We start from the raw sequence: 26,897 nt of genomic DNA, 5'->3' as shown, positions 1-26,897 counted from the left end.
ATATAATTCAAAGTATGACTCTTAAAGTTCAGATTTAGAAGCAGCAAGATACTTCAGTGCTCAACAAAAAGGTTAACCTCTCCATGGATTCATTCTTAGCTAGGGCTTCAGACTGGCCAGGAGAAAAACCAGGGGGCCTACAGCAGAGGGGAGAAGGTCTACAATTCAAAGACAAAAATCAAGCTTGAAAACAAGGTACAAATGTTTTACTTGTTAATCTTAGGACCCTTTCATCAGCCAGTTGCAATCACTAATGGACAGTCAGGCTCATCACTGTAACAGACATGCTGCCAAGTAACAGTAATAGGTGGGAACATGGAAAATACCATTTCCGACCACCACCTGGCTGCAGATGAATAGAAACTAAACTACCAGGCCACCAGGATAAGCTCTCAGAGTCACACAGGACTAGTGTGTGACATTAGTGGTTGACAGCCCAAGCCCTGGAGTCACATGGATCTAGGTTTAAATCCAAGCACTGTGGTTTACCAGCTGTGAGATCTCTGTCAAATCCCTTCACCTCTCTGAAGCTCCAATTCCTCCTATGTAGAGTAGTGGTAATAGGTGGTAATAATAGATCCACTTTATAGAGCCAGCTTACAGATTTCCTAAAACAATGCTTATAAAACATTCAGCACAGTGCCTGACAAACAGAAGCTACTGTTACTGTAACATCTTAGCTGGTGACAAAGCACCAGGCTGATCTGAGTGGCCGCATTGCCAAGGGGAGGCTAACACCCGACATGGGGGAAAGAACAGAGGGAGGTGGAAAGGTGGGGGCACGAGAAGCAGTTGAGTGCTGAGCAGTGAGCAGTTCCTTCCATTAATTTAGCTTTCTGTTTGGTGAAGCACGTTCTTCTCTGAGAAGCATTTGCTGACATCTGAGTTTCTATTTTCAACAAGAAAAATGAAAGGAAAAAATATTTCTTGATTTTCTTCACAAAATCAAAGTATTTGCACACGTGCAGGAAAGAAACGGGCAACATATGCAGGACGGAAATGCTTGACAGCAAATTTCAGAACCAGCCAGACCTGGACTTGAGCCTCAGTTCCACTACACACCAGCTGTGGCTTTGTCCTCTTAGGCCTCCATTTCCTCATCTATAAAATGGGATAATAGTATACTACCTGCCCTACAGGGTTACTGTGACTACTGAATTAGGTACTGTGTGCCAAGTGCTTAGCAAAATGTCTAGTATATAGCCAAGGCCCAGGGAAATAGTAAGCTGACATCAGAATGCTCATAGGATAAAACCCATTTATGAGAGCCTGCTATTGGGTTTCTGCTCACACGTACTCACCTTAAGATAGACTTCACAGAAAGTGTTTTCGTGGGGCTGTAGGGAAGGCATATTTTCTGAGTACCCTAGAAAGTCAAAACAGCAAACCAATGAGAAGCTTGGCAATCTCCATCCCTGGAAGAGTCTTACCTCATCACATAAAAGAAACCCATGTCTAGTCTTGTTCACGTTTCTTTAAGCAGCACATATATGAATAAATGTATCCTACGTTGGAAAAATTCTTAATTAGGCTCAACAGCACTGGCTCAACAACACCCCCATCCTTCCAACCCCTAGGCACTTATGCTTTAAGCATCTGGACTGCTGGTCTCAGGTGTCTCTGGCATTGTGATGAGCAGATAAGCTGCCTAAACCAGAGAAGGGGTTTGGCCTCTGAGCCAAGGACTGGATCAGCCTCAAAGATCAGAATAAGAAGACAGTCTCTATGTGTTCAATAGGACGCAAATATGATTCCTCCAGGTCAAAAACTTTTCAAACTAGAAATCACCTGGCTCTTTCTGAGTTTTCATAATGTATACTTTGATATTTTTCTGTGTTTACTTATTTAAAGTCTGTTTCCTCCTCTCTGAATGAGTACCCACTGTGACTATCTCATAGAAAGTACTCAGTCAATACTGGCTGAAGGAAAGGGACTGAAGGAGGGCTTGCCTGAATGGCTCAGTCCCACGTCTAAGCACCCAGGACAGATGAGGCTAGCCTCTTTATAATCTCCCAAAAGTGGCGGCTCCGTGGCGCTGGAGCAGTAAGTGACTGAGAGGAGATACGCAACGTCCAAGGTCAGGAGCGAAGGCCATGAGGAGATACCCCACATCCAAGGTAAGAGAAACCCCAGTAAGACAGTACGTGCTGAGAGAGGGTATCAGAGGGCAGACAGACTGAAACCACAATCACAGAAAACTAGTTAATCTGATCACATGGACCACAGCCTTGTCTAACTCAATGAAACTAAGCCATGCCGTATAGGGCCACCCAAGACGGACGGGTCATTGTGGAGAGTTCTGACAAAATGTGGTCCACTGGAGAAGGGAATGGCAAACCACTTCAGTATTCTTGCCTTGAGAATCCCATGAACAGTATGAAAAAGCAAAAAGATAGGACACTGAAAGAGGAACTCCCCAGGTCAGTAGGTGCCCAATATGCTACTGGAGATCAGTGGAGAAATAGAAATAACTCCAGAAAGAATGAAGGGACAGAGCCAAAGCAAAAACAACACCCAGTTGTGGATGTGGCTGGTGATAGAAGCAAGGTCCAATGCTGTAAACAGCAATAATGCATAGGAACCTGGAATGTTAGGCCCATGAATCAAGGCAAATTGGAAGTAGTCAAACAGGAGATGGCAAGAGTGAACATCGACATTCTAGGAATCAACAAACTAAAATGGACTGGAATGGGTGAATTTAACTCAGATGACCATTATATCTACTACTGCAGGCAGGAATCCCTCAGAAGAAATGGAGTAGCCATCCTAGTCAACAAAAGAGTTTGAAATGCAGTACTTAGATGCAATCTCAAAAATGACAGAATGATCTCTCTTTGTTTCCAAGGCAAACCATTCAATATCACAGTAATCCAAGTCTATGTCCCGACCAGTAATGCTGAAGAAGCTGAAGTTGAATGGTTCTATGAAGACCTACAAGATCTTTTAGAACTAACACCCAAAAAAGATGTCCTTTTCATTATAGGGGACTGGAACGCAAAAGTACGAAGTCAAGAAATACCTGGAGTAACAGGCAAATTTGGCCTTGGAGTACAGAATGAAGCAGGGCAAAGGCTAATAGAGTTTTGCCAAGAGAACACACTGGTCATAGAAAACACCCTCTTCCAACAACACAAGAGAAGACACTACACATGGACATCAACAGATGGCCAACACTGAAATCAGACTGATTATATTCTTTGCAGCCAAAGATGGAGAAGCTCTAGACAGTCAGCAAAAACAAGACCAGGAGCTGACTGTGGCTCAGATCATGAACTCCTTATTGCCAAATTCAGACTTAAATTGAAGAAAGCAGGGAGAACCACTAGACCATTCAGGTATGACCTAAATCAAATCCCTTATGATTATACAGTCATCGTGAAGTTGCTCAGTCATGTCCGACTCTTTGTGACCCCATGGACTATAGCCCACCAGGCTCCTCCATCCATGGAATTTTCTAGGCAAGAGAACTGGAGTGGGTTGCCATTTCCTTCTCCAGGGGATCTTCCCAACCCAGGGATCGAACCCGGGTATCCCGCATTGCAGGCAGACACTTTACTGTCTGAGCCACCAGGGAATAGCTACAGACGATTATACAGTAGAAGTGAGAAATAGATTTAAGGGACTAGATCTGATAGACAGAGTGCCTGATGAACTATGGATGGAGGTTCGTGACACTGTACAGGAGACAGGGATCAAGATCATCCCCAAGAAAAAAAAATGCAAAAAAGCAAAATGGCTGTCTGAGGAAGCCTTACAAATAGCTGTGAAAAGAAGAGAAGTGAAAAGCAAAGGAGAAAAGGAAAGAAATACCCGTTTGAATGCAGCGTTCCAAAGAACAGCAAAGAGAGATAAGAAAGCCTTCCTCAGTGGTCAGTGCAAAGAAATAGAGGAAAATAATAGAATGGGAAAGACTAGCGATCTCTTCAAGAAAATTAGAGATACCAAGGGAACATTTCATGCAAAGATGGGCTCAGTAAAGGACAGAAATGGTCTGGACCTAACAGAAGCAGAAGATATTAAGAAGAGGTGGCAAGAATACACAGGAGAACTGTACAAAAAAGATCTTCATGACCCAGATGATCATGATGGTGTGATCACTCACCTAGAGCCAGACATCCTGGACTGTGAAGTCAAGGGCCTTAGGAAGCATCACTATGAACAAAGCTAGTGGAGGTGATAGAGCTAGTAGAGGATTTGAGCTATTTCAAATCCTGAAAGATGATGCTTTAAAGTGCTGCACTCAATATGCCAGCAAATTTGGAAAACTCAGCAGTGGCCACAGGACTGGAAAAGGTCAGTTTTCATTCCAACCCCAAAGAAAGGCAATGCCAAAGAATACTCAAACTACCGCACAATTGCACTCATCTCACACGCTAGCAAAGCAATGCTCAAAATTCTCCAAGCCAGGCTTCAAAATACATGAACTGTGAACTTCCAGATGTTCAAGCTGGTTTTAGAAGAGGCAGAGGAACCAGAGATCAAATTGCCAACATCCACTGGATCATCAAAAAAGCAAAAGAGTTCCAGAAAAACATCTATTTCTGCTTTACTGACTATGCCAAAGTCTTTGACTATGTGGATCACAATAAACTGTGGAAAATTCTGAAGGAGATGGGAATACCAGACCACCTGACTTGCCTCTTGAGAAATCTGTATGCAGGTCAGGAAGCAACAGTTAGAACTGGACATGGAACAACAGACTAGTTCCAAATAGGAAAATGTGTATGTCAAGGCTGTATATTGTCACCCTGCTTATTTAACTTCTATGCAGAGTACATCATGAGAAACGCTGGGCTGGAAGAAGCACAAGCTGGAATCAAGATTGCCTGGAGAAATATCAGTAACCTCAGATATGCAGATGACACTACCCTTACGGCAGAAAGTGAAGGACTAAAGAGCCTCTTGATGAAAGTGAAAGAGGAGAGAGGAAAAAGTTGGCTTAAAGCTCAACATTCAGAAAACAAGGATCATGACATCTGGTCCCATCATTTCATGGGAAATAGATGGGGAAACAGTGGAAACAGTGTCAGACTTTATTTTTTTGGGCTCCAAAATCACTGCAGATGGTGATTGCAGCCATGAAATTAAAAGACGCTTACCCCTTGAAAGGAAAGTTATGACCAACCTAGACAGCATATTCAAAAGCAGAGACATTACTTTGCCAACAAAGGTCTGTCTAGTCAAGGTTATGATTTTTTAGTAGTCATGTATGGATGTGAGTGTTGGACTGTGAAGAAAGCTGAGTGCCGAAGAATTGATGCTTTTGAACTGTGGTGTTGGAGAAGACTCTTGAGAGTCCCTTGGACTGCAAGGAGATCTAACCAGTCCATCCTAAAGGAGATCAGTCCTGGGTGTTCATTGGAAGGACTGATGTTGAAGCTGAAACTTCCACTTTGGCTACCTGATGCAAAGAGCTGACTCATTTGAAAGGACGCTGATGCTGGGAAAGATTGAGGGCAGGAGGAGAAGGGGATAACAGAGGATGAGATGGTTAGATGGCATTGCCAACTCAATGGACATGAGTTTGGGTAAACTCCGGGAGTTGATGATGGACAGGGAGGCCTGGCGTGCTGTAGTCCATGGGGTCGCAAAGAGTCAGACATGACTGAGTGACTAAACTGAACTGAACTGAACAGATTTATAATTTGCAAAGGATTTATACTACATGTTTATTTAGTGAAAGAGATTATGACATGGTCCACATGTAAAATTCCCTTTTTAACTCTAGAAGAATCCACCTGCCAGTGCAGGAGATGCAGGAGACACGGCTTCTATCCGTGGGTCAAGAAGATCCCCTGGGGGAGGAAATGGCAACCCACTCCAATATTCTTGCCTGGAGAATCCCATGGACAGAGGAGCCTGGTGGGCTACAGTCCACGGGGGTCACAGAGTCAGGCATGATTGAAGTGACCAAGCGTACAGCACCATGGAATAGGGAGGGAGGATTCAGCCCAGCCTGGATGCTGGTAACATCACCATGAGCTGCCAACACAGATGTGAAGCCCAGGGCTCGTGGGATTGTGACTGTATTTTTCTTCACGACAAAGAAGTAAAGCTCTTCTTCTCCATCAGCTTTGTTTTGTAGCTTTCCAGGGTCACTCTCCAAGAAAAAACACCTTCCAGTCTATGTTTTCAGTGGAACAAACGCACAGGGAAAGTCAAGTACAAGTGCATATCCGGCTATACTAAGTGAGCACAGGAGGATACGTGCATGCGTGTCAACATCAACCCATTTACCTAGCCTGGGGGGTGTGTGTGTGTGTATGTGTGTGATGTCAAGAAGGACACTGCAGTGATTATCTCTGAGTACTTCAATTTTGATCCTCTCCTGTTTTACTTGCTGTATTGTCTGGATGGAATTTTTACAAGGGTGAATCATTTTTTTCCTTTGCGTTTGGAAGGAACACATCCAGAGATGCGTGAGACAGTTTCGAGCAGGGTTTATACATTTAGCTGTGTTTCTGTTAAACTGGAGAATGTGAGCTCAAGGAAGAGGGAGGGAGCACTGAGTCACCTGCATCTTTGGATTCCCCACAGCCTCCAGCACTGGCCCTGGGCCAGCACAGGCTCAGTAACTCACCCCCATGCTGACATCCTGCTTTGAAGTGTTCAGCTCCTCACTGCTCTGCAGTGGGCAGCGAACACCTACCCAGCCCTGCAAGATTCAGGGCTGAGAGAAGAGTTCTGGATTTGGGCGCTGGCACTACTCAGAGGGGGTCGAATGCTCCTTCTGCCCATCCTATCTAATTCCACGGTGGTCCCAGGTCTCAATCCCACCTCCCTGACTTCTCTCACCATCCAAGAGTCGTCCCAGAAGGCTCCTGTTCCTTCTGACTGTCCCCCGCCCCTCCCCCAACTCTCTACGTGGCCAGTTCCCTTGCATCCTCTGGGTCTCTTGAACATCAGCTCCTCAGGAGACCTCCCTGGAGGAGCTTGCTTTGGCAGCCTCCCATATCATTCTCTGTCTTAATTTCCTTCAAGCGCTTACACAACTTATAAGGTAATCTAGACACTATCTTTGGAAATTAAAATAAGCAAAACTTTCCCTTGCACGTGCCCTACTCTTCCTCCCCAGAACCTGGCAACCTTCCCAGCGAGAAGGTGAAGGGACAGTTACTTCCTGAGGGAAGAAGACGGGATTGAGAAAGTCTTATTCCAGGTGGAGGCAGCACCAGTGTGGCACGACCCCTGGCTCCTGAAAGGGAGATGGAAGGAAGGAAGAAGGAAGACAGGCAAGCGGAGGGGTTAGGCCCTGGGGCCCTGGGTGCCTGCCTCCTGGGGACAGACCTGGATGGGGGTGGGGTGGAGAGGCTGAAACGACATCAAGGTAAGGCCTGGAGGCACCTGGACTAGTGCTCACTTCCCAGGCATGGCCTTCCAGAGGATGTTCATGTATAACCTGTTTGAACACCCTGAGGGGCAGTAACTCAGTAGCTTCAGGCATGGCTCATCAACAAGATTAGATATTGGAGATGAAGGCTCTGGCCCCTCCCCTTCTGGCCCCGGGCCGAGGCTGGAACACTTTCAGAAGGCGCAGAGACCTGGGATCAGGTCAGAGGGTTCATGCATTTGGTGACTTCACTACAAGGAGCAAGTGGCCAGGACAAGGACTTCACGGACAGGCGCTCTCCAATGACCCCCCTAAAAGTCAAGAGATTAGTTACATCTCAGAGGTTGCTCCTCTACAACAGAAACCAGAAAGAACCCAGAGGGTCTTGGGTGGACCTCTGGCCACTGTGAGGTCTCAGAAACCCTCTCTTCTCGTACCCAAATATCACTTTCAAGAGGAACAGGGTTAGTGGACAGAAATCCGAAAGGCTGATTATTTGTCCAGAAGAGACAGTCATCCAAGGAAAACGTTTAAGCCAGAAGAGACTGGAATACTGTAGTAGGCAAGCATAAAATAAGTAAGTGGAGGAGGACAGAAAACAGCCTTTTTCTGCAGAAGATAAGAGGCTTTGGACGAAGGCACCCTCACTTCTCAGCAGGGAGCTAAGGAGAAGAGATGATCATGTACACTCTTGGGGAAAACTGGCACATGTTCCCCAGCATTTTCTTCTAAAACTGTTATTCAAACTTGGTTCAAGAGCAGCCATGCTGACGGCGAAACTGACCCCAATCGCACTGGCATGGGGGGAGTGGTAAGGCCAAAACACTGCAGGAAATAATTCATGAGTAAGATCTAACTTTATTTTATATCAGATTTTTACCTTAAACCTGCTTAAAATTTTCTGAAACATAGATGTTTATATAAATAGCAGCAATAGAGTACACTGGTTAAGCTGGACTTCGTTAGTCATTAATCATCTCATTAACATATTCAACAGATATTTTTTGAGCTCCTCCTATGTACCAGGCACTGGGCTTGCTGCTAGGGATACTGAGGACAAAGCAGTTAAGTCCCCTCCTTTCATGGAGCTCACAGTCTAGGGAGAGTGACCCCACAAGTCAAAGAATGACATGTAGGATTCACTGGGGGCAGTGATGACGGCTCAGCATGGGCCCTGGGTTCTGCCTGGTCTGCCACCTACTGCCATGTCGCCTTGGCCATGTTGGTTAAGCTCCCTAAACTGTAATAACACCTATGTATTCGGAGGACTTAGCTAGCATATAGTAAGTGCTCAGTAAGTGTTAGATTTCACTGTTATTACTATTTTTAATCATCACAAGAAGTTCCTAGCCACAGTTTGTAGTGGTTACTGGAAATTCTTTTTGGGCTTTTTGAAGTTGCTACTTTATTGCTCTATATGTATGCATGTGTGCAAAAGTGTGTACATGTGTATAAAAATTGCTGTTCTTTTAAGTTTCTGTTATGTCTTTTCTAAAAAGATCTACATAGCAATTTTGATATCCTATGTAGCTGAGACAAAAATCAGCATGTGATTATTTAAATACTGGATTTCCAACAAAGGTACCCATCAAGTGGGAATACCAAATAAGAGAACTAACATTTTCTAAGTGTGGTTTGTTTTATTGCTTGTAAAATTATATGCTGTACTCACCAATCCAAGAATAAAATGTTTTAACCTTCAGGCATCTAACCAGTTTAAGATTTGATGACTTGGGACACTGGGTAAATTTTCAAGATCTCATTTAATATAGTCTTGTTAGTACTCATCATTCTGTCAGCTACAACCCAGAACTTTCCCTACTTTACAAAGAAGAAAGTGGAGGCTCAGAGGGCATGAGAAATCTTCTCAAATCCAACCCAAATGAACTTGTTACTGAGGTTTTTTTTTTTAACCCTACTTTGCTTAACTCTAACGCTTTGCTCTTTCCAGGGTCCATATTATCTCTAAAAATTTCTCTGAGAAGCAAAGAAAAAAAGACCAAGAGAAGCAGAAAAGGTAAAAGATGAAAGACAGAGGTCAAATATAAGAATTACTAGAAAAAAAATCAGAACAGGAAAAGAAGCAACACTAATGAACATAGAAAAACTTTCTGTGCTAAAGAAAGACCTGTGTCCTTGAGTTGAAAGGGTCTGCTTTCAGCTCAGTCCAGAGCCCACCGTGGGCAGCAGGTATTTGTTAAATCTCAGGTTGCTTTTCTACCTCGTGATACTGATGAAAGGAGCTAAGCCTCTAAGAAATCCTAGGAGCACAGCTGATTCAGCGGTTGAGACTGGCTAGTGGAAACAGGGGTCCCCCAGGGACTGGGCCTGTGTAAGAGTATTATACTCCACTAAATTTTATTTATTTTAGTTGAAGGTGAGTCAGCTTATCACTTTCAGTACCAGTAACAGCAAAGGTTAACACAGTCCTGTATTCCCAGAGGGCAGAGACTGAGGGGGAGGTACATGTCTGCTTAGTGGCTTACGTAGGAAAAGCTGATGTTCAACTCAGAGCATGAAGGTCTCTCCTGCGAAACTCAGAGCAAGGTTTCTCCTGAGAATAATCCTCAATAGGCCCCCTCAAAAATCCTTATAGGAAAAAAGCCAACAATGACACTGATTAAACTCTGGAGTGGTGCTGAAACTCCAGGGGCAGGTCAGATACTCACTGTTTTCCTCCAAAGGATCGCACGGTATTGAGGGACACGCTGATTGTTTTGGTCAGAGAGGGTCACGGACAGGAAGAAGGGGCTCTTCTCGGCATCGTTTCCAATGTAGTTCTGATGGACTGGAAAAGAGGCAGATTCAGAATGTGAAAACGCAGCTGGCTCCTCTGGGTGCTGGGAGCAGTGGGCGCTGCAGATGGAAGCCAGCCCTTCCCACAGGATCAGAGAATGGTAATCTCCAGCCCAGCTCAGGACAGAACCTGGTGACTATATCCTAATCATGCTTTCCAGGTCCCCCTGCCAGGGATGGGCTCAGGAATGAACATGTGACCCCTTCTGGCCAGTGAGACAAAGGAAGAAGTGTGTCAAGGGGTTTCTGAAAAGGCTTCCTCACTGCTGAAGATGGCCTTCCTTTTTCCCTTGGAGATGGTGGTGTCTAGAAGTGATGCCTGGAAGTACTGCAACCATCTTGTCGCTCTGAGGAGGGCCAGCACAGACGACATCACTGAGCCTCTGACTCCAGCAACCCCAGAGCCTGCCCTGCACCTGGTCTCTGTTCTCTCCCTTGAAATTTAAGCCAGCTGAGGCAACTGAAGGCACCCAAACTGATGGCACCACTTTTCTCAGAAGTTCTCACCACTCCAGGCAAAGGCTTTCAAGTAATTGGGAAGATAGCAACTTTCCCTCCATTTCTTTCTTTATAAAGAAATATGTTTTGCCAAATAAATGAACTTAGAATAATACAGTGTCTGATTTTTAAAAAGATATCATTTAGGTCCAATTAAATAGCTCAAGTATCACACCTTCTACAAACAAATCAATAAAAATAAATTAATGAGTTAGCCTGATAAGCAATTTCTTCAACTCATTTCTAATCCTGCCATAGTGATGACTCTTCCATTCTCACTACCATCTGTTGCTAACCATGCTCCTGTTTTCATCTTTCCATGTATGATCACATGAGCCCTTCATGTCAAAATGTACACCACTATTCATGACAGAGTTCTTGGTATGTGCCAGGCACCAGGCTTACTGTGCCTCACTGATACTTCTGTTCAAACCTCCTAGGCATATATATATACTAGTAACATCCTTGCTTTAAAGATAAGGAAATTAAGACTCAGAGAAGTGGGAGTAACTGGTATAGGGTCCTATATGGATAATACCATCCCCAGGAATCAGTCTGTAGTCCTGAGGGCAGGGATTATAACTACCTTTGCCAGAGCACAGTGCCTGGCACATGGCAGGTAACAAAGAAACCCTGGTCCCCAGAACCTATAGCATAATGCCTCTCTGTTCTGTATTGGCCCTGGAGCTCAGGGAATCGTTTCTCTCCTCATTACCTTGAATCAAGTGTTCAAGACCCACTGCAAACTGAGGACAGGCCTTGTTAAGTCTGAAGTTGCTTGTGCCCTGCAAATTTTTCTCATCTTGCAAATCACTTATTCAGACTACTTAATCCTCTGTAACTCCCCAGGGGCAAAAACAACTGGCAAAAACTTAAATTAAAAAATTTAAAATATAAGTAACAAATTTAAAACTGAGAAAATCTGCTAGGGCTGAGACTCTGAATCGAATCTTCAAATCTATAGAGGTTACAACTGACCTTGAAATGAAGTGCCCTAACTTCAGTATCCTCTAATCCAATAAGTTTCACATATACAGGGTACCAGAAATTACACTGACACTAATTTTCATTCTGAATATCCTTTCTTCCCAACCACTGGAATGGCATAATTACCTTGTCCTAAAAAATACTTGAAATACCATCTGGTGTGGTATTCTGGGTTCTCTAAGTGCACGTCTGTCCTTCGCCAAGTACCTGGCAGAGCAGTTGCGTTCTGTAATGGAACAAAGTTATGTCATTAAGAGATTTAGAAAGTAAGCAAGGTAGCAATGAACCAGATGCCAAAGAAGCAGAAAAGTCACTGTTAAAAGCTTACGAACAGGGCTGTAACCACATGTCCTTATTAGAAAAGACACCCAGTCTAAACCCATATAATATAAATTTTCTGGAAGTCCTTGGGGTGGAGGAAAAAACACCAGGTGAACCAGTGAGCTAGGCAACTTCTAACTTAAATATAACTTGAATTGAAAGATTTTTCCTTTCTGGTACGAAGCTTCCAGGATATCTGGAAGCTGGTGCCCCCTAGAGGCAGGCCCTTCTGATTGTTACCCCTGTAATAGGCACATTTCACCTGGAAAACATCCTGGCATCTTATCTGTGTTCATATTTTTTGTAACATTTAAAAAAATTATCACAAGTAACTCAATTGATATGGAAAATGTGGATAAACATAGTGAATAATCTGAATAATTTGTCCAAAAATAATCATTATGATTGACTTGATATAGTTCCTTCTAATTTTTTCCCAACATTTTCTTACCAAAATGGAATCATACTGAATGTACAGTTTGAAACTCCACTGACATCTCTGTTGCACCATGTGCCAGACTACTGGCAGATTCTTTTCTCATTCTGACATGTCTCCAGAGATTTACTAGACATTTGTGGTCAGTGGTGCTTTCTTTATCATGCAGAAGAAGTTCCCTTCAATTCCAAGTTTATAAAGAGTCTTTTCTGAGAAATGGATATTGAATTTTATTGAAAGCTTTTTTGGGGCAATGATTGAGCAAATAGGTTAAATGAGAAAAATCACAGCAATGTAATGAATTACCCTAATGGCTCTTCTGATACTAATCATTCTTAGATTTCTGGAATACACCCTTCTAGGTATTCTTCTGATACAGTTACTGCTAGATTTTTTTAAACGGCTATGTATCATATTTATTAGATGAATCTATAGGTTTCTTTTCTGTATGTATTTCTGGCATGCCTTCAGGGTTACATTACTTTATAATGTAAGTCAGGATGCTTTCTGTCTTGCTCACTGTTCTGGAAATACTGATATTCACGGAAAAGAGCTCTACATGCCAGGTCCTAGGCCACACACTTTACAAACATCACCTCCATAGTGTCTCCACCAACTCATGAAACAGAGTTGATTTTAGCCCCCTACTTTCAGACAAGGAAATTGAGGCTTAGAGAGGCTAAGTATGTTGCCTAAGGTGGCAGAGATAATAAGCAGTGGAGCTGAAACAGAAATCAAATCCAATGTCAGAATTTTTTCTTTTTAAAAATCTTAACCATTACATCATCTTCTGCATGCTTTATTTAATGTTTTGCCTTTTTAATCTATCAAGGGGTAAAAAGTAGGCTAAAATTTCACACACACACACACACACACACACACACACACACACACACACACACACACACATATATATCTTTACACCCAGGTGTGCCAGTTGGTAAAGAATACGCTTGGTAATGTAGGAGACACAAGAGATGTGGGTTTGATCTCTGGGTAGGAAATATCCCCTGGAGTAGGAAATGGCAACCTACTCCAGTATTCTTGCCTGGAAAATTCCATAGACAGGGGAGCCTGGTAGGCTATATTTCATGGGGTTGCAAAAAATCAGGCATAATTGAGCACACACACACATCCACACCCATATATATAACTTTCTATTTGGCAATAATTTTAAACTTATATAAAAACTGCAAGAATAAGAAGAGTGCAAAAAGCATCTGTCTGCCCTTTACCAGATTTACCTACTGCTAACATTTTACCCAATTACCCACTTGTTCACTACTTTCTCTCCCTCTACACACACACACACACACACACACACACACATTTTTCTGAATCATTTAAGACTAAGTTGCATAAATAATAGCCCTTTATTCTTAAATACCTCAATGTGTATTTCCCAAGAAGAAGATCTTTTTACATAACCCACGATACGGCTTTATCAACAATTGTAAATGTAGCCTTGATATAATCCTTTAATCTACCATCTGTACTCCAGTTTTGTCAATTGACTCAACACTGTTGCTTGAAGCACTTTCATTTGATTGTCATGTCTCTTTAGACTCCTTTAATCTGGAACTTTTCCATAGGTTTTCTTTGTCATTTATGACACTGACATTTCTGAAGAATGCAGCACACACATACGTCTTATTTTTCTTTTTTTTTTTTTAATAAAGCACTCCTCATTTGGGGTTTGTATGATGTTTCTCTATGATTAGATTCAGGTGATGCATGCTTGGTTGGACTACAACATAAGCAAGGATTGTCCTTCTCAGCGGATCAGATTTCAGGATGTCCATCTGTTTCTCATTGGTGACAGTAATGTTGATCACCTGCCCAAAATGTTGCCTCTCAGTTTTGACCTTCTGGTGTGATTCAAGAAGAGCATATAATTGGATTTTGTTCCTCATAGAATCTCTGGCTGATTCATTGTCAACAGTTATTCGTTTTATAACCCTAAACCACAGGCAGTTCTCCTGGTCCACAGCTCTCTTCACTGTGCCACCATGTAGCAGGCAGCTATGACATCACCTGAGTCCAGCAGCCAGCCTCAGGCATCATCTGACCAGACATCGGTGGGGTCCAGCTAAGGCAACTAGCCTTACACCGTCAGACCCACAGTGTGTGGTGTCATGATTCCAAGGCCCTGGATCCTAGAAAGCATCAGCAGAGCCTGGAGAGGAGACTCTTCAGTCACCAGGACACTTAAGCCTCTGGAACCTCCAACACTTGCATGGCTCAGAGAGCTTCTTCAGCATCCCCAGTGATTTCTTATGGGCATTGAGAATCAATGCTCTATACCAAGGGTTCTAACAGAACCCAGAGGGAGCATGAGCTTGGTTGGGGAAAAAAAAATCTTTCTTTTCCCTAGCTTTCAACTAAAATTCAGCATTTCATTCAATAATGAACATATGCAAAAAATAAAAGTAGAAGGAAAACCTTCTGCTTGATAACCATGTCACCAAAAAAAAAAAAGGGAAAAATCACAGATACTTTCAGAACTCATCCCAGTGAGTGCAGATATCTCAAAATACTGTTGATGCCATTCCCTGCTCAAAATTACAACAGTTATGAGATCTGCTGCTGAATTTGTTAATGTATTCATTGAAAAGCATGTATATTACAGTATTATAAATTAGGTTTAAAAGTAATTTTGATAACTATTTCAATACAACTGTTTTCCTTTGTAATTCCATGTATCTTGTTTCAGGCATAAAAGAAATATTATTCTGAGAAGGGGGTTCAAAGGCAGAAGGTAGAAAATGTCCTCCAACTCTAGACCTTCTGCAGCCCTGAATCTGCAGACTTGCCTCCTAGTGCTCTGAGTGTTGGCACCAGCGGAGTGGAATAATGCAGGTGAGGCAAGAGGCAGCATGCTCCTGGGAGTGAGAGATGGGACTCTGGCCGGTGTCATATCCCAAACCTCTATTGAGTACAAACTGTCAATCAAGTGTTCTTTTTTTAATGATCAAAAAGATACCTATTTAACTTCCATCTTCACAGAATACTAAACTAAACTGGGGAAAAACCCAACACCCAAAAAGTTGTGAGTCTCACAGAGCAAGATACTTCCTGTCCCTTGTTAAAAGCACATATTATGAGGTGTAAAGACAAGAAAACACGCAGGAACTGACAAAAGAAATGGAGGCTAAGCAGAAAACAAAAAAATCCCTCTGCTCAGGATCCCAGAAAAAAGACTCTGAAAACCAGTTCCAATACCTGATAAGCAGCAGCAATAGACAGGAAAGTGCACAACTCTTCAGTGTAGAGTGAAATGATGTTCAAATATATATATATATATCGCAGAAGGCAATGGCACCTCACTCCAGTACTCTTGCCTGGAGAATCCCAGGGACGGGGGAGCCTGGTGGGCGTCCGTCTATGGGGTCGCACAGAGTCGGGCACGACTGAAGTGACTTAGCAGCAGCAGTCTATATATGTGTGTGTGTGTACACACACACACACACATATATATATACACACACACACACACATATCCTTGTGGGCTTCGAAGTTGGCATTAGTGGTAAAGAAACTGCCTGCCAATGCAGGAGATGCAAGAGATGTGGATCTAATTTCTGGGTCAGGAAGATCCCCTGGAGGAGGGCATGGCAACCCACTCCAGTATCCTTGCCTGGAAAATCTCATGGACAGGGGAGTCTGGTGGGCTACAGTACATGGGGTCTCAAAGAGTTGGACAGGACAGAAGCAAATGAGCACGCATGCACATATACCTTTTGTAACTACCTGATCAAGACAGAGAACCTTTTCAGTATCCTAGAAGGTTCCTTCATGCATTTTCCCAGTCAACACTCAATCACACTCTGAAAGGTAAGCACTATTGTGACTTTTATCACCATAGACTAGTTTTACTTACTCTTGAACTTCATGGAAATGAAATCATATCATCTGTATTCATTTGAGTCAGGTCCTTTGTTCTTAGACCTTATGTGTGTGACATTCACTTTATCCGTGAAGCAGTAGCTCATTCCTCACTGCTACACAGCAGTCCACGTATGAACTCCAAAATTCATGTATTTACTTTCCAGTTGATGGACATATGAATATTTTCCAGTTTTTGGTAATTAAGAATAAAGCCATGATCGGGACTTCCCTGGTGGTCTAGTGGTTAGGACTCTGTGCTTCCAGTGCAGGGGCCACAGGTTTGATCCCTGGTCAGGGAACTAAAGATCCTGCATGTGCCACATGGTGTGGCCAAATTAAAAAATAAATAAAACTCACACACAGAAAATAATAAAGCCACAGTGAACTCTCTTTTCTGTTGGGTGTACATCCTGGGACCAAGGGGATACAGACATTCAGTTTGAGTAGATATTATCAACAGTCTCCAAGAGGAAGGCACCAATTTACACAATTAGCAATAAATAGAAGAGTTCCAGTTGTTCCACGTTCTCTGATCAACTCTGAGCAGTTCAGTGCTTTAAATTTTAGTGGTTTTAGAGTGGGTGTGCATGTGTGCCTGCTACGTCGCTTCAGTCATGTCCGACTCTTTGTGACTCTACGAACTGTAGCTTGCCAGGCTCCTCTGTCCATGGATTCCCCAGGCAAGAATACTGGAGCGGGTTGCCATGCTTTCCTCCAGGGGATGTTCCCGACCCAGGGGTCAAACCCACGTCTCTTGTGTCTCCTGCACTGGCAGGCAGATTCTTTGCCATCACCGCCCTGGAATGGGTGTAGTAGTACCCGACTGTTGTTTTAGTTTTACAATAAATTTTAACTATGACCTAAATTTTAGAGAAGATTCCAAAGATACAGAAAATCCTACAGCACTTCAAGGTGACAATGAAACATTATTTACTTGATATCAATCAAAAAGAAAGTTAGGAGGAAATATTCCGATGAATACATTTATCAGACAGCTAAACTTTAACATTGCAAATACCCATACTAATTGTATCCCTTTTTAGATAATCATTTGCTAGAAGGTATTGTGGAGTAATTAACTCAAATTCTTCTATACTGCAGACTTGCCTGAACACCTCCACAGGGTTGAATGAGTCTTGAGACTGAATCATTTCTGCATTAGATTCCAAAGTTCACAAAAGCTCCTTGTTGTGATCCTTGTTTTGTTTAACCACATATACTTGTGGGAAGTGAAGGACGATGACTGTATATGGCCAAGATACTGTGAGGAGAACTTAATCAAAATCCATGTGTAATACCCCGTTTTATCTGAATGCTCTCTAATATTTGACTTTAAGCAGGGAGTCCACATAACACAAGCACTCCAACTACAAATGAGAGCCATAGTTTCATATGATGCCCATCATTTTTCAGAGTCCTTTCTAGAGTGAGTTTAATTAATGAGCGAATGTTTTAAAACTGACTTTCCCTCACTTTCTAGGCTAAATTGCAAAAGAACACTGGCAATAAAAAGGTGGATCTTTAAAATAATAAATTAAAAAATGTCGACCTGCAAATATAAATATAAGTTGGTTGAAGAAAGTGAAATCACATAAAATTAAAATCCTTTCTTTCTCCCAACCCCCATGTCCTAATCTACTTTCTTTCCCTATAATAACTGTGTCATCAGATTGGCTTGGATAGTTTCAGGTCTTTTTATGCATTTACAAAAATGTGTTTATACATATGCGCATACACTCACATACATACATATGTACATAGACACACATAATCTGCTTTCATAAATGGGGCAGTATTATAGATACTACACTGAACCTTTTTTCCTAAGAAAAAATCTTAGATTCCTGTCAGCACCTACAGATCTACCTTGTTCTTTTTAACAACTACATAGCTTTTTAAAAAAATTAAACACTTCAGTTGAGTATAGATGTAAAACCTATGTAAACATAAAAGGGCCTAAAGTAAAAAGTTAAGGTCCTCTAACTTCTTCCCTGACTTCCCATTTCCACTCCAGAAGCAATTACTATTAAATTCTAAGGTGTCCCTTTGGAAATTTTCTTGCATATTAGCAAGCATGTTTACCTTTTTTGTTTGTTTTTAAGGAAATGGGATGATATCAAACAAACCATTCTGGAGTTTGCCTTTAAGTCTAGCGCTGTATGGTAAACATTTTCCTACGGTATTACATTTACCTCTACCTCATTCTAACAGCTACTAAGCATTCCATTGTATAAATGTATCATGATTTTCAAAATCATTCCTCTACTGAGGTTGTTTCCTGGTTATTTCTTTCCCATTTTAAAACAATGCTTCAAGGCACATCCTAGCAGCAGAACTGCTGACCAGATGGCATATGAATTTTTTCTTTTTCTTTTCTTTTATATTTTGGCCATGCTGCATGGCATGTGGGATCCCAATTCCCCAACCAGGGATCCAGTTCACACCCACTGCATTGGCAGTGCAGAGTTTTAATCACTGGACCACCAGGGAAGTTTCAGTATATGTATCTTTAATAATTACTAATTGCCTTCCCAAAGGATTGTACTCATTTACATGTCCCCCAACAGTATGTAATCCCATGAACAGAGGAGCCTGGTAAACTGCAGTCCACAGGGTCCCAAAAGAGTCTGACACGACTTAGTGACTAAAACAACAGCAGTACGTAAGAGAACCATTCCCATGCTAAGGAAGATAGCTGTAAAAAGCTGAAAGGCTGTCCCCCTGATTCATCATATACTAATTGCTACACACAAGTGAGCTGTAAGGGAGGTCTCCAGTGATCTACCTGAGGGTCAAATTCATTTTAATTAATAACCTGAATGAGTACGCAGATGGCAGGATAAGCACATCTGAAGGTAATACAAGATTCTCAGGGAGGTTAGCCTATTGGCTAACAGATGACAGATCAAGATGTCAAAAAAAAAATTGACAATTAGCAATTATGGGACACATGAATAAGATTAAATTCAGCCTGGACAACTGTAAAATCCTACACTTAGGTACAAACACAAATTGCACAAGTACATGGTGGAGAAGGCCAGGTGCTCTAAAGTAGCAATTCTCTCTCTCTTTTTTTTAATCCAGTAGGAGATAGAGGCTCAGCAACCTTGAATCCTTATCTGGTAAGTGGTGGAGCTGAGGTCTGAACTCAGGTTTGTTTGACTCCAATATGTCTCCACTGCACCATGAAGTTGTCTCACAGAGAAATAACAGCACACATGGAAAAGACTGGGGTAGGGGTGGGGGTGGGGTTAGTATAGTGTAGGTGTCTAATGAGTCCTCAGGCTTCGTGAAAAGAGGAGCATGTGCATAGCAAGGAAGAGGAGGAGTCAGCCTCCGTGGTGGTGTGGGGCGAGCCTGGAGCTAGCTGTTCATTCCTGAGCACTTCCACCTAAAAGATCTATTAACATGCTCCTCTCATGCGCCAAGGAGCAGTGGCAAGGGTGATGATAAGTGGAACTGAGTCCACATCTTAGGAGAAAACAGCAGATGTCCTGGAATGCTGGAAAGCCTGTCATGTGGAAGAAGGCTCAGCCTTACACTACAGGCTCCAGAAACCATAAATAGAAACTCTGAGTGGAAAATACAGACGGATGGACGCTGTTCAATAGAAAGAACTTTCTAGCAATGAGACATGCCGAAAAACAGAATGAATTTAGAGTTGTGGTGCAATGGGAAATATATATTTGGTCTTTGGTTCCTGGCACAGAGCTCCCAAAGCCCTTGGAACTTCCTGAGTAATAAACGTGACAGGGGCATCTTTTGTCCAGATGAGGCAACCCTTGGTGGGCCCCCAGCAGCTTCAGGAGGGGCTGGTGGCTCGAAAGACCAAGCTTGATCAGAAGCTTGGAACTTCCAGCCCTACCCTGCAACCTTTGGGGAGGGGAGAGGGGCTGGAAGTGAAGTGAAGTGAAGTTGCTCAGTCATGTCCACCTCTTTGCGACCCCATAAACTATAGCGTACCGGGCTCCTCTGTCCGTGGGATTTTCCAGGCACATTACTGGAGTGGATTGCCATTTCCTTCTCCAGGGGATCTTCCCAACCTAGGGCTCGAACCCAGGTCTCCTGCATTGTAGACAGACGCTTTACCGTCTGAGCCACAACCTTTGGGGAGGGGAGAGGGGCTGGAGATCGAGTTAATCAACAATGGCCAATGATTTAATCAATCCCACCTAAGTGAGTTTCTGGGCTGGTGTGACATCAAGGCGCTGGGACGATGTGGACCCAAAGAGGGACAGGAGCTCTATGCCCCAACCCCCATCCCCTGCCCTCTGAATCTCTCCCGTTTGGCTGTTCCCAAGTTGTATCCTTTCTAATGAATGGGCATGGTAAGTAAAGTGCTTTCCTGAGTTCTGAGAGTCACTTCAGTGAATTACTGAACATGAGGAGGGTGTTATGGGAACCTCTAACTTAGTAGCCAAGTCAGATGGATGTGTGGGGACCCAATACTTGACACTGGTGTCTGAAGTGAGGGCAGCCAGTGGAACTGAGCCTGAAACCCATGAAGTCTGATGCTAGCTCTGGGTTGTCAGGGTTAGAATTGAACTGAACTGTAGGAGGCTCGACTTAGTTGGTGTCGGAACTGGTTGGTATCCAAAGAGAACAAAAACCTATCAAGAAGAGATCAAGTTTCCATTCCTGGAGATAGTATATATTCAGGCAGGGACAGATGAGTTGACTGTTCACAAAGCTGTCGCACGGATTCATGCCTTGGGCTGGGGATGGGCTTAGATGAACTCTGGAGCAGGAAGGTATGGTCCACGGACTGTGCTGATCTGCCAAGAGTCTGTGATGGAGTCGACAGCAGTGGAGAGCAAGTCTTAGGGGACGCAGCCAAATAAACAAATACATATTTTTAAAAAAGAACCATTTTTTAAAAAAGAATGAACCAGAAAGGACCACCTCTTTCCCAAAGACTTCAAGGAAGCCTGCCACTGTGCTGAGTGGAGTGTCTCTGGGGTGCTGAGACCACAAGCCAGGCTTCATGTAAACCCGCAGCTCCATTCTGTATTACTTGAGTGGCTTAAAAGTCTCGAGCTAGGAATTTAATTTCAAGGTGTCTGGCAAAAGCAAAACCAAACCCTTCCTCTGATTCTGAGAGTGATTCTAATATGTGGTTTTTCCCCACATGGCCTGGGTTCTTTTTGAAAGTGAAAGTTGCTCAGTCGTGTCTGACTCTTTGCAAACCCATGGGCTATACATAAGTCCATGGAATTCTCCAGGCCAGAAAACTGGAGTGGGTAGCCTTTCCCTTTTCCAGGGGATCTTCTCAACCCAGGGATTGAACCCAAGTCTCCCGCATTGCAGGTGGATTCTTTACCAGTTGTAATTCAACTCACTTCTGACACTGTCTGCCTAGAGATGGGGTTGGATCCCGCAGGTTAAGGGATCAGTCCCACAAGACTGCTTCTTATCTGGAACTTCAGATGCAAACTGCAGATCCCGGTTGTCACCTGTGCTTCGGATTAACTGGCTGTAGGTTGAAGGTTCTGATGACTCTCCCCTTGGGTTTGATTAATTTGCTAGAGCACAGACCTCAGAGAAACACTTTACTACCTAGATTGCTGGTTTATTATAAAAGAATATAACTCAGGAGCCGCCAGATGGAAGAGATGCATAGGACAAGGTATGTGTATGTGGGGGCAGGTGTGGAGCATCCATGCTCTCTGAGCATGCACCTCTTCTGGAATCTCCATGTGTTCATGCATCCACAAGCTCTCCAAATCCTGTCCTTTTGGGGTTTTATGGAGGCTGCATCACATAGGCAGAACTGATTAAATTATTAGTCATTGGTGATTCAGCTCAATCTCTAGCCCCTCTCCCCTCCTAGAAGGTTGGGGTTGAACTGAAAGTTCTAACCCTCTAATCACGTGGCTTATTCCTCTAGTGACTAGCCCCTATCCTTAGGAAACTTAGGGGCTTTCCTAAAGACATCATGATCACCCTCACTAGAAAATCCCAAGGGTTTCAGGAGCTCTGTGCCAGGAAGAAGTTCAAGGACCAAATGATATATTTCTTATTAATGAATTGCAGTATCACACGCCCTACCAAGGAGCAACTCATCCTATGCCTTCCATTATTCCTAAAAAGTCATCTTCAAGAACAACAAACAGCACACAATTAGGCAGCCAAGCACAAAGAGAAATAGTACACCATGAGCGTATGCCAGGAGAAAAATCTAACAGACAGAGGGTCATCAAAAACCTCATATGGGAATTATCAGCCATAGATAATAAAACCATTATACTATGTTTAAAGAAATAAAAAACAAATTTGACATTAACTGAAGGGAAGAGCAAACTATAAAAAGTGACCAAAAAAACTGTAGAATAGGTAATGGTTTCTTAGATACAACACGAAAAGCGCAAGCAACAATACAAAAAATAGATGAACTAGATGTTATCAAATTAAGACACTTTTATGTTTCAAAGGATACAATCAAGAGAGTGAAAAGACAACCTACAGAATGAGAGGAAATTTTGGCAAATCTTATATCTGATAAAGGTCTAGTATCCATACTGTATCGAGAACTCTTAAATTGTAATAATAAGAGGAAAATGACTCAATAGTGAAATTGCTTGTAATTTGTTCACCAGATTGAAAAACTTCAGACAGCTGTACTGAGCCTTTTAAAGCACTAATTGCTTTAACAAACTCAGAACCTGAGTCTCAGGTTCCTCCATGATATTTTATCAGGCAGGGTGCTAGCACTGTCCAGCGCTTTTAACTGAAGACCAGCTTGAGACTTTTTAAACCACCCAGGTGATACAGGATGGAGCTGCAAATTACAGGAAGGCTGGCCTGTGGTCATATAAAACCAGCCAAGGGGCTCCAACAGAGCACTCATGCTCATGGCTTTGGTGGAAACAAAACGTAAGACGATAGCTGAGCCTTGGTATCGTACTTCCCACAGAAGCAATCCGAGAAGGGACTATGTTTTAAACACAACAGACGACAAGGATTTATTAAATCAGTAACTCCACCAAACGGTTTCAAGGATGTTAAGTGAACCACCCAAGGCTGTACTACTGGTGAATTGTGCGGCAGGATTTGAACCCAAGCAGCCTGACTCTAGAACTACTGCTGCCCATGATCCACCATAGGTGAGTTCCAGTTCCTGACCTTGTCCTCTAGTGTGAGGCATGGCCAAGAGACAGGGCCAAGTGAGGAGTGTTTGATAACCAAAGTATGTGGCGATCTTAGGACCACACGAAGGCTCCATTTAGGTCTTTCTGGGGAGGTATGGATTTCCTCTGGACACTGGTCTCGGCAGAGGCCAAAGATGTGTGTATGTCTGATGGGGCAAGCCAGTGCAGTTTGTTCATTTCAGGCTGGGCTGAAGTTCTGTAAAATGTTGGAAGCAGAAAGATGTGCTGTGGGGTTTCCGGGACTTAAGTTCTCCAAGTAGATACTCGGTGTGGTGGCCACTAGATTTCTGAGCACTGGATAAAGAGCACTTGATGCTTCTTCTCCCGACTTAGCTCCTGGGACACCCTTGGTGGCTTGTCTTGTCTCATGAGCAGGACCATCAGGCGATGGCTGTTTCCAAGCTTCAGAAGCAAATTTCCCTGGGAGTTCTTTCTTCTCTGCAGGTCAACTGACATCATTCTGGACAAGAAGTATGTGGGCAGCTACTTGGAGGTTCAGTCCAAGTGGGGACTACCCCTTCCCAGCAAAGGGAAGGTACCACATCTGGGTGAAGGGCTTTGCTAAGATAAGGCAAAAGTGAAGATGAGCAACAACTTCCTGAATGCTGTGACTTTCAAGTTAAATTCATAGCCCATCACCAAAAACATGATTAAGGAGGTAGTCAGGAGGGCAAGGCTGGCCACCCAGCACTATTTATGGGATCGACAACAACCATGATTACTACTATAGCTCTCACTCACCGAACTCTTGGGCAGAGTGCTAATGGCTTTACAAGCTCAGCTCGCCGAATCCTCTCAACAATCCCAAGACTGTTTCCTTCCCCCACATGAAGAATCTGGGCTCAGAAAGGCTGGTTACTCGCCTAGGGTCACACAACTAGGAGACGGGGGAGCTGGCATGTGGACCCAGGCCTGCCTGATGCCAAAGCTGGGGCTGCCGAAACACTGCAGTGGGCTACCTCTCAGAAAGGCAGCAAAGAAGAAAAAGCTGGGGGGCTTAGCACTCTGCAGTTCTGGGGGTAGGCACTTAGGGATGGAGCAGACAGTGGAAGATTTATTTGTTTTTGGCTGCGTTGGGTCTTTGTTGCTGAACGCGGGCTTTCTCTAGCTGCGGCAAGCAGGGGCCACTCTTCATGGCTCTGCACAGGCTTCTCATTGAAGAGGCTGCTCTTGTTGCAAAGCACAGGTGGTCTCAAGTAGTTGTGGCACATGGACTTAGTTGCTCCTAGGCATGTGGGATCTTCCTAGGCAAGGGATGCAACCCGGGTCTCTAGTATTGGCGGGTGGATTCTTTACTGGACCACCAGGGGAGTTCGGCAATGGAAGTTTTAACAGAGAAAGGCCAGTGAAGCAAGGCCCTGTGGCCTATGGCACAGATGACCAGCAGAGCCCAGGAAGAGGGCTAGGGCCCAGGCAGTGGCAGACAGGGATGGTCTCCTTTCCTGCTGTCCTCTGAATAAAGATGACATTTTGTAATCACAGTCATTTTTGCCTCTTTCCTGGACCTCGACATTGCTCACGTGGCAGTGCCAAGCTGACCAGTCCAGGAAAGGGGAAGAGCTGGGGTTCTGGGGACCATTCACAAAGGATTATGTGAATTTGTCTTTGGCCCCATTCTGGCAGACCATCTTCCTGTGTCTCCCTGGTTTTATTACAGATCTTTCAAAGGGTACCCTCACCCTATTAATAACACCTTCCATATAAAGAATGATGGTACTTTCCCTTCCAGCAAAGCTCTGGAGAGCCCTACTGACCCTTCCTGGGCTCCCCTCAGGCAGGTCTTCTGTGGAAATGAGGATCACAGGCTGCTCACGGCCGTATCTCAGGTGCCATGATCAGGTACTCAGTGATGTACAGGCCTCCTTACCTCATCTGAAGAGCCGTTTTCCACTCGAAACCTTCCGGCCCTTTGGATGGCTCCATCGGCATCACTGGAAATAAGCTGGGGAACAAAAGAGGACTCAGTTAGGAAGCTGCTTGCAAAGCCCCTTCCATCTGTCTGTATCTGCCTAGAAGTAAGTCAGATCCAGCGAGAGCTGGAGGGCCCAATCTGGAAACTGACGGTCTCTTGGAAGCTGTCAGTCACGTTCCCACACAGGTGGCCCCATAGTCTTTAGGAAGCTGAAGAGTGAGGAACACCTAGCCCACGAGAGTGGACAGTAAGAGCATCAAATCTAAGTTTGAACATATTCCAACATGGAAAAGCACTGAAAGGATGCTCCCTGAAAATCAACCATAATAAGCATCATAGGCGGACAAGTGCAGCTCACAGATGGCAAAACCGAAAGCCAAGTCTCAAGTTCATCTGCCTTCACAGGAAAGCCTAAAAAACAATTAATGGCTGGCAGAAACTCAAGGCTCTACTGACATCACAGACAGCTCTTGTGCTTCATTCAGTTTCAAACAGTTTCCAAAAGGCCAATTAGCCCTTTCCAAGGCAGGCAGACTGTATTTTAGCTCCAGCAACGTGATTCAGAAAATGAAGATCATGGCATCTGGTCCCATCACTTCATGGGAAATAGATGAGGAAACAGTGGAAACAGTGTCAGACTTCACCATCACTGCAGATGGTGACTGCAGCCATGAAATTGAAAGATGCTTACTCCTTGGAAGAAAAGTTATGACCAACCTGGATAGTATATTCAAAAGCAGAGACATTACTTTGCTGACTAAAGTCCGTCTAGTCAAGGCTATGGTTTTTCCTGTGGTCATGTATGGATGTGAGAGTTGGACTGTGAAGAAGGCTGAGCGCCGAAGAATTGATGCTTTTGAACTGTGGTGTTGGAGAAGACTCTTGAGGGTCCCTTGGACTGCAAGGAGATCTAACCAGTGCATTCTGATCAGCCCTGGGATTTCTTTGGAAGGAATGATGCTAAAGCTGAAACTTCAGTACTTTGGCCACGTCATGCGAAGAGTTGACTCATTGGAACAGACTCTGATGCTGGGAGGAATTGGGGGCAGGAGAAGAAGGGGATGACCGAGGATGAGATGGCTGGATGGCATCACGGACTCGATGGATGTGAGTCTGAGTGAACTCCGGGAGATGGTGACGGACAGGGAGGCCTGGTGTGCTGCGATTCATGGGGTCACAAAGAGTCGGACACGACTGAGCAACTGAGCTGAACTGAACGTGATTCTAGCTATTAGTCTTCATTCAAGGAGCTCGAAGCCAGAAAGAGACGTGCTTGTGTTCAGTCGCTTTAGTCCTGTCCTACTCTTTGTGACCCCATGGACTGTATCCCATCAGACTCCTCGGTCCATGGGATTTTCTCCAGGCAAGGATACTGGAGTGGGTTGCCATGCCCTCCTCCAGGGGATTTTTCCCAACTAAGGCTAGAACCTGCGTCTCCTGTGTCTCCTGCATTGCAGGCAGATTCTTTACCAGTGAGTCATAGGGGAAGCCCAGGAGTTAAGAGGAAATCAGGTCTTGGGCATCAGTCCACAAATCACTGACTCAAGATTTAACTTACTTTCTCCTAAACTGTCTGAATTT

General features: G+C 43.8%; 1 protein-coding gene across 4 annotated transcripts in view; it reads right to left on the bottom strand.

Moving 5' to 3' along the window:
• GARNL3 (GTPase activating Rap/RanGAP domain like 3) overlaps positions 1-26,897 on the bottom strand; it is a 166,335-nt gene that overhangs the window by 61,890 nt on the left and 77,548 nt on the right. For all 4 annotated transcript variants that reach the window (XM_018055802.1, XM_018055804.1, XM_013967919.2 and 1 more), the window contains 4 exons: positions 25,272-25,346; positions 11,738-11,837; positions 10,000-10,118; positions 1,302-1,366 (listed from right to left, as the gene is read on the bottom strand). In XM_018055802.1, the coding sequence (XP_017911291.1) occupies positions 1,302-1,366; positions 10,000-10,118; positions 11,738-11,837; positions 25,272-25,346 (359 nt within the window). The remainder of the gene's footprint in view (positions 1-1,301; positions 1,367-9,999; positions 10,119-11,737; positions 11,838-25,271; positions 25,347-26,897) is intronic.

This window comes from Capra hircus, chromosome 11, assembly GCF_001704415.2.
Source record: "Capra hircus breed San Clemente chromosome 11, ASM170441v1, whole genome shotgun sequence".
NCBI lineage: Eukaryota > Metazoa > Chordata > Mammalia > Artiodactyla > Bovidae > Capra > Capra hircus.
The sequence above is the reverse complement of the archived record's forward strand: the minus strand, read 5'-3'. Positions and strand labels throughout refer to the sequence as shown.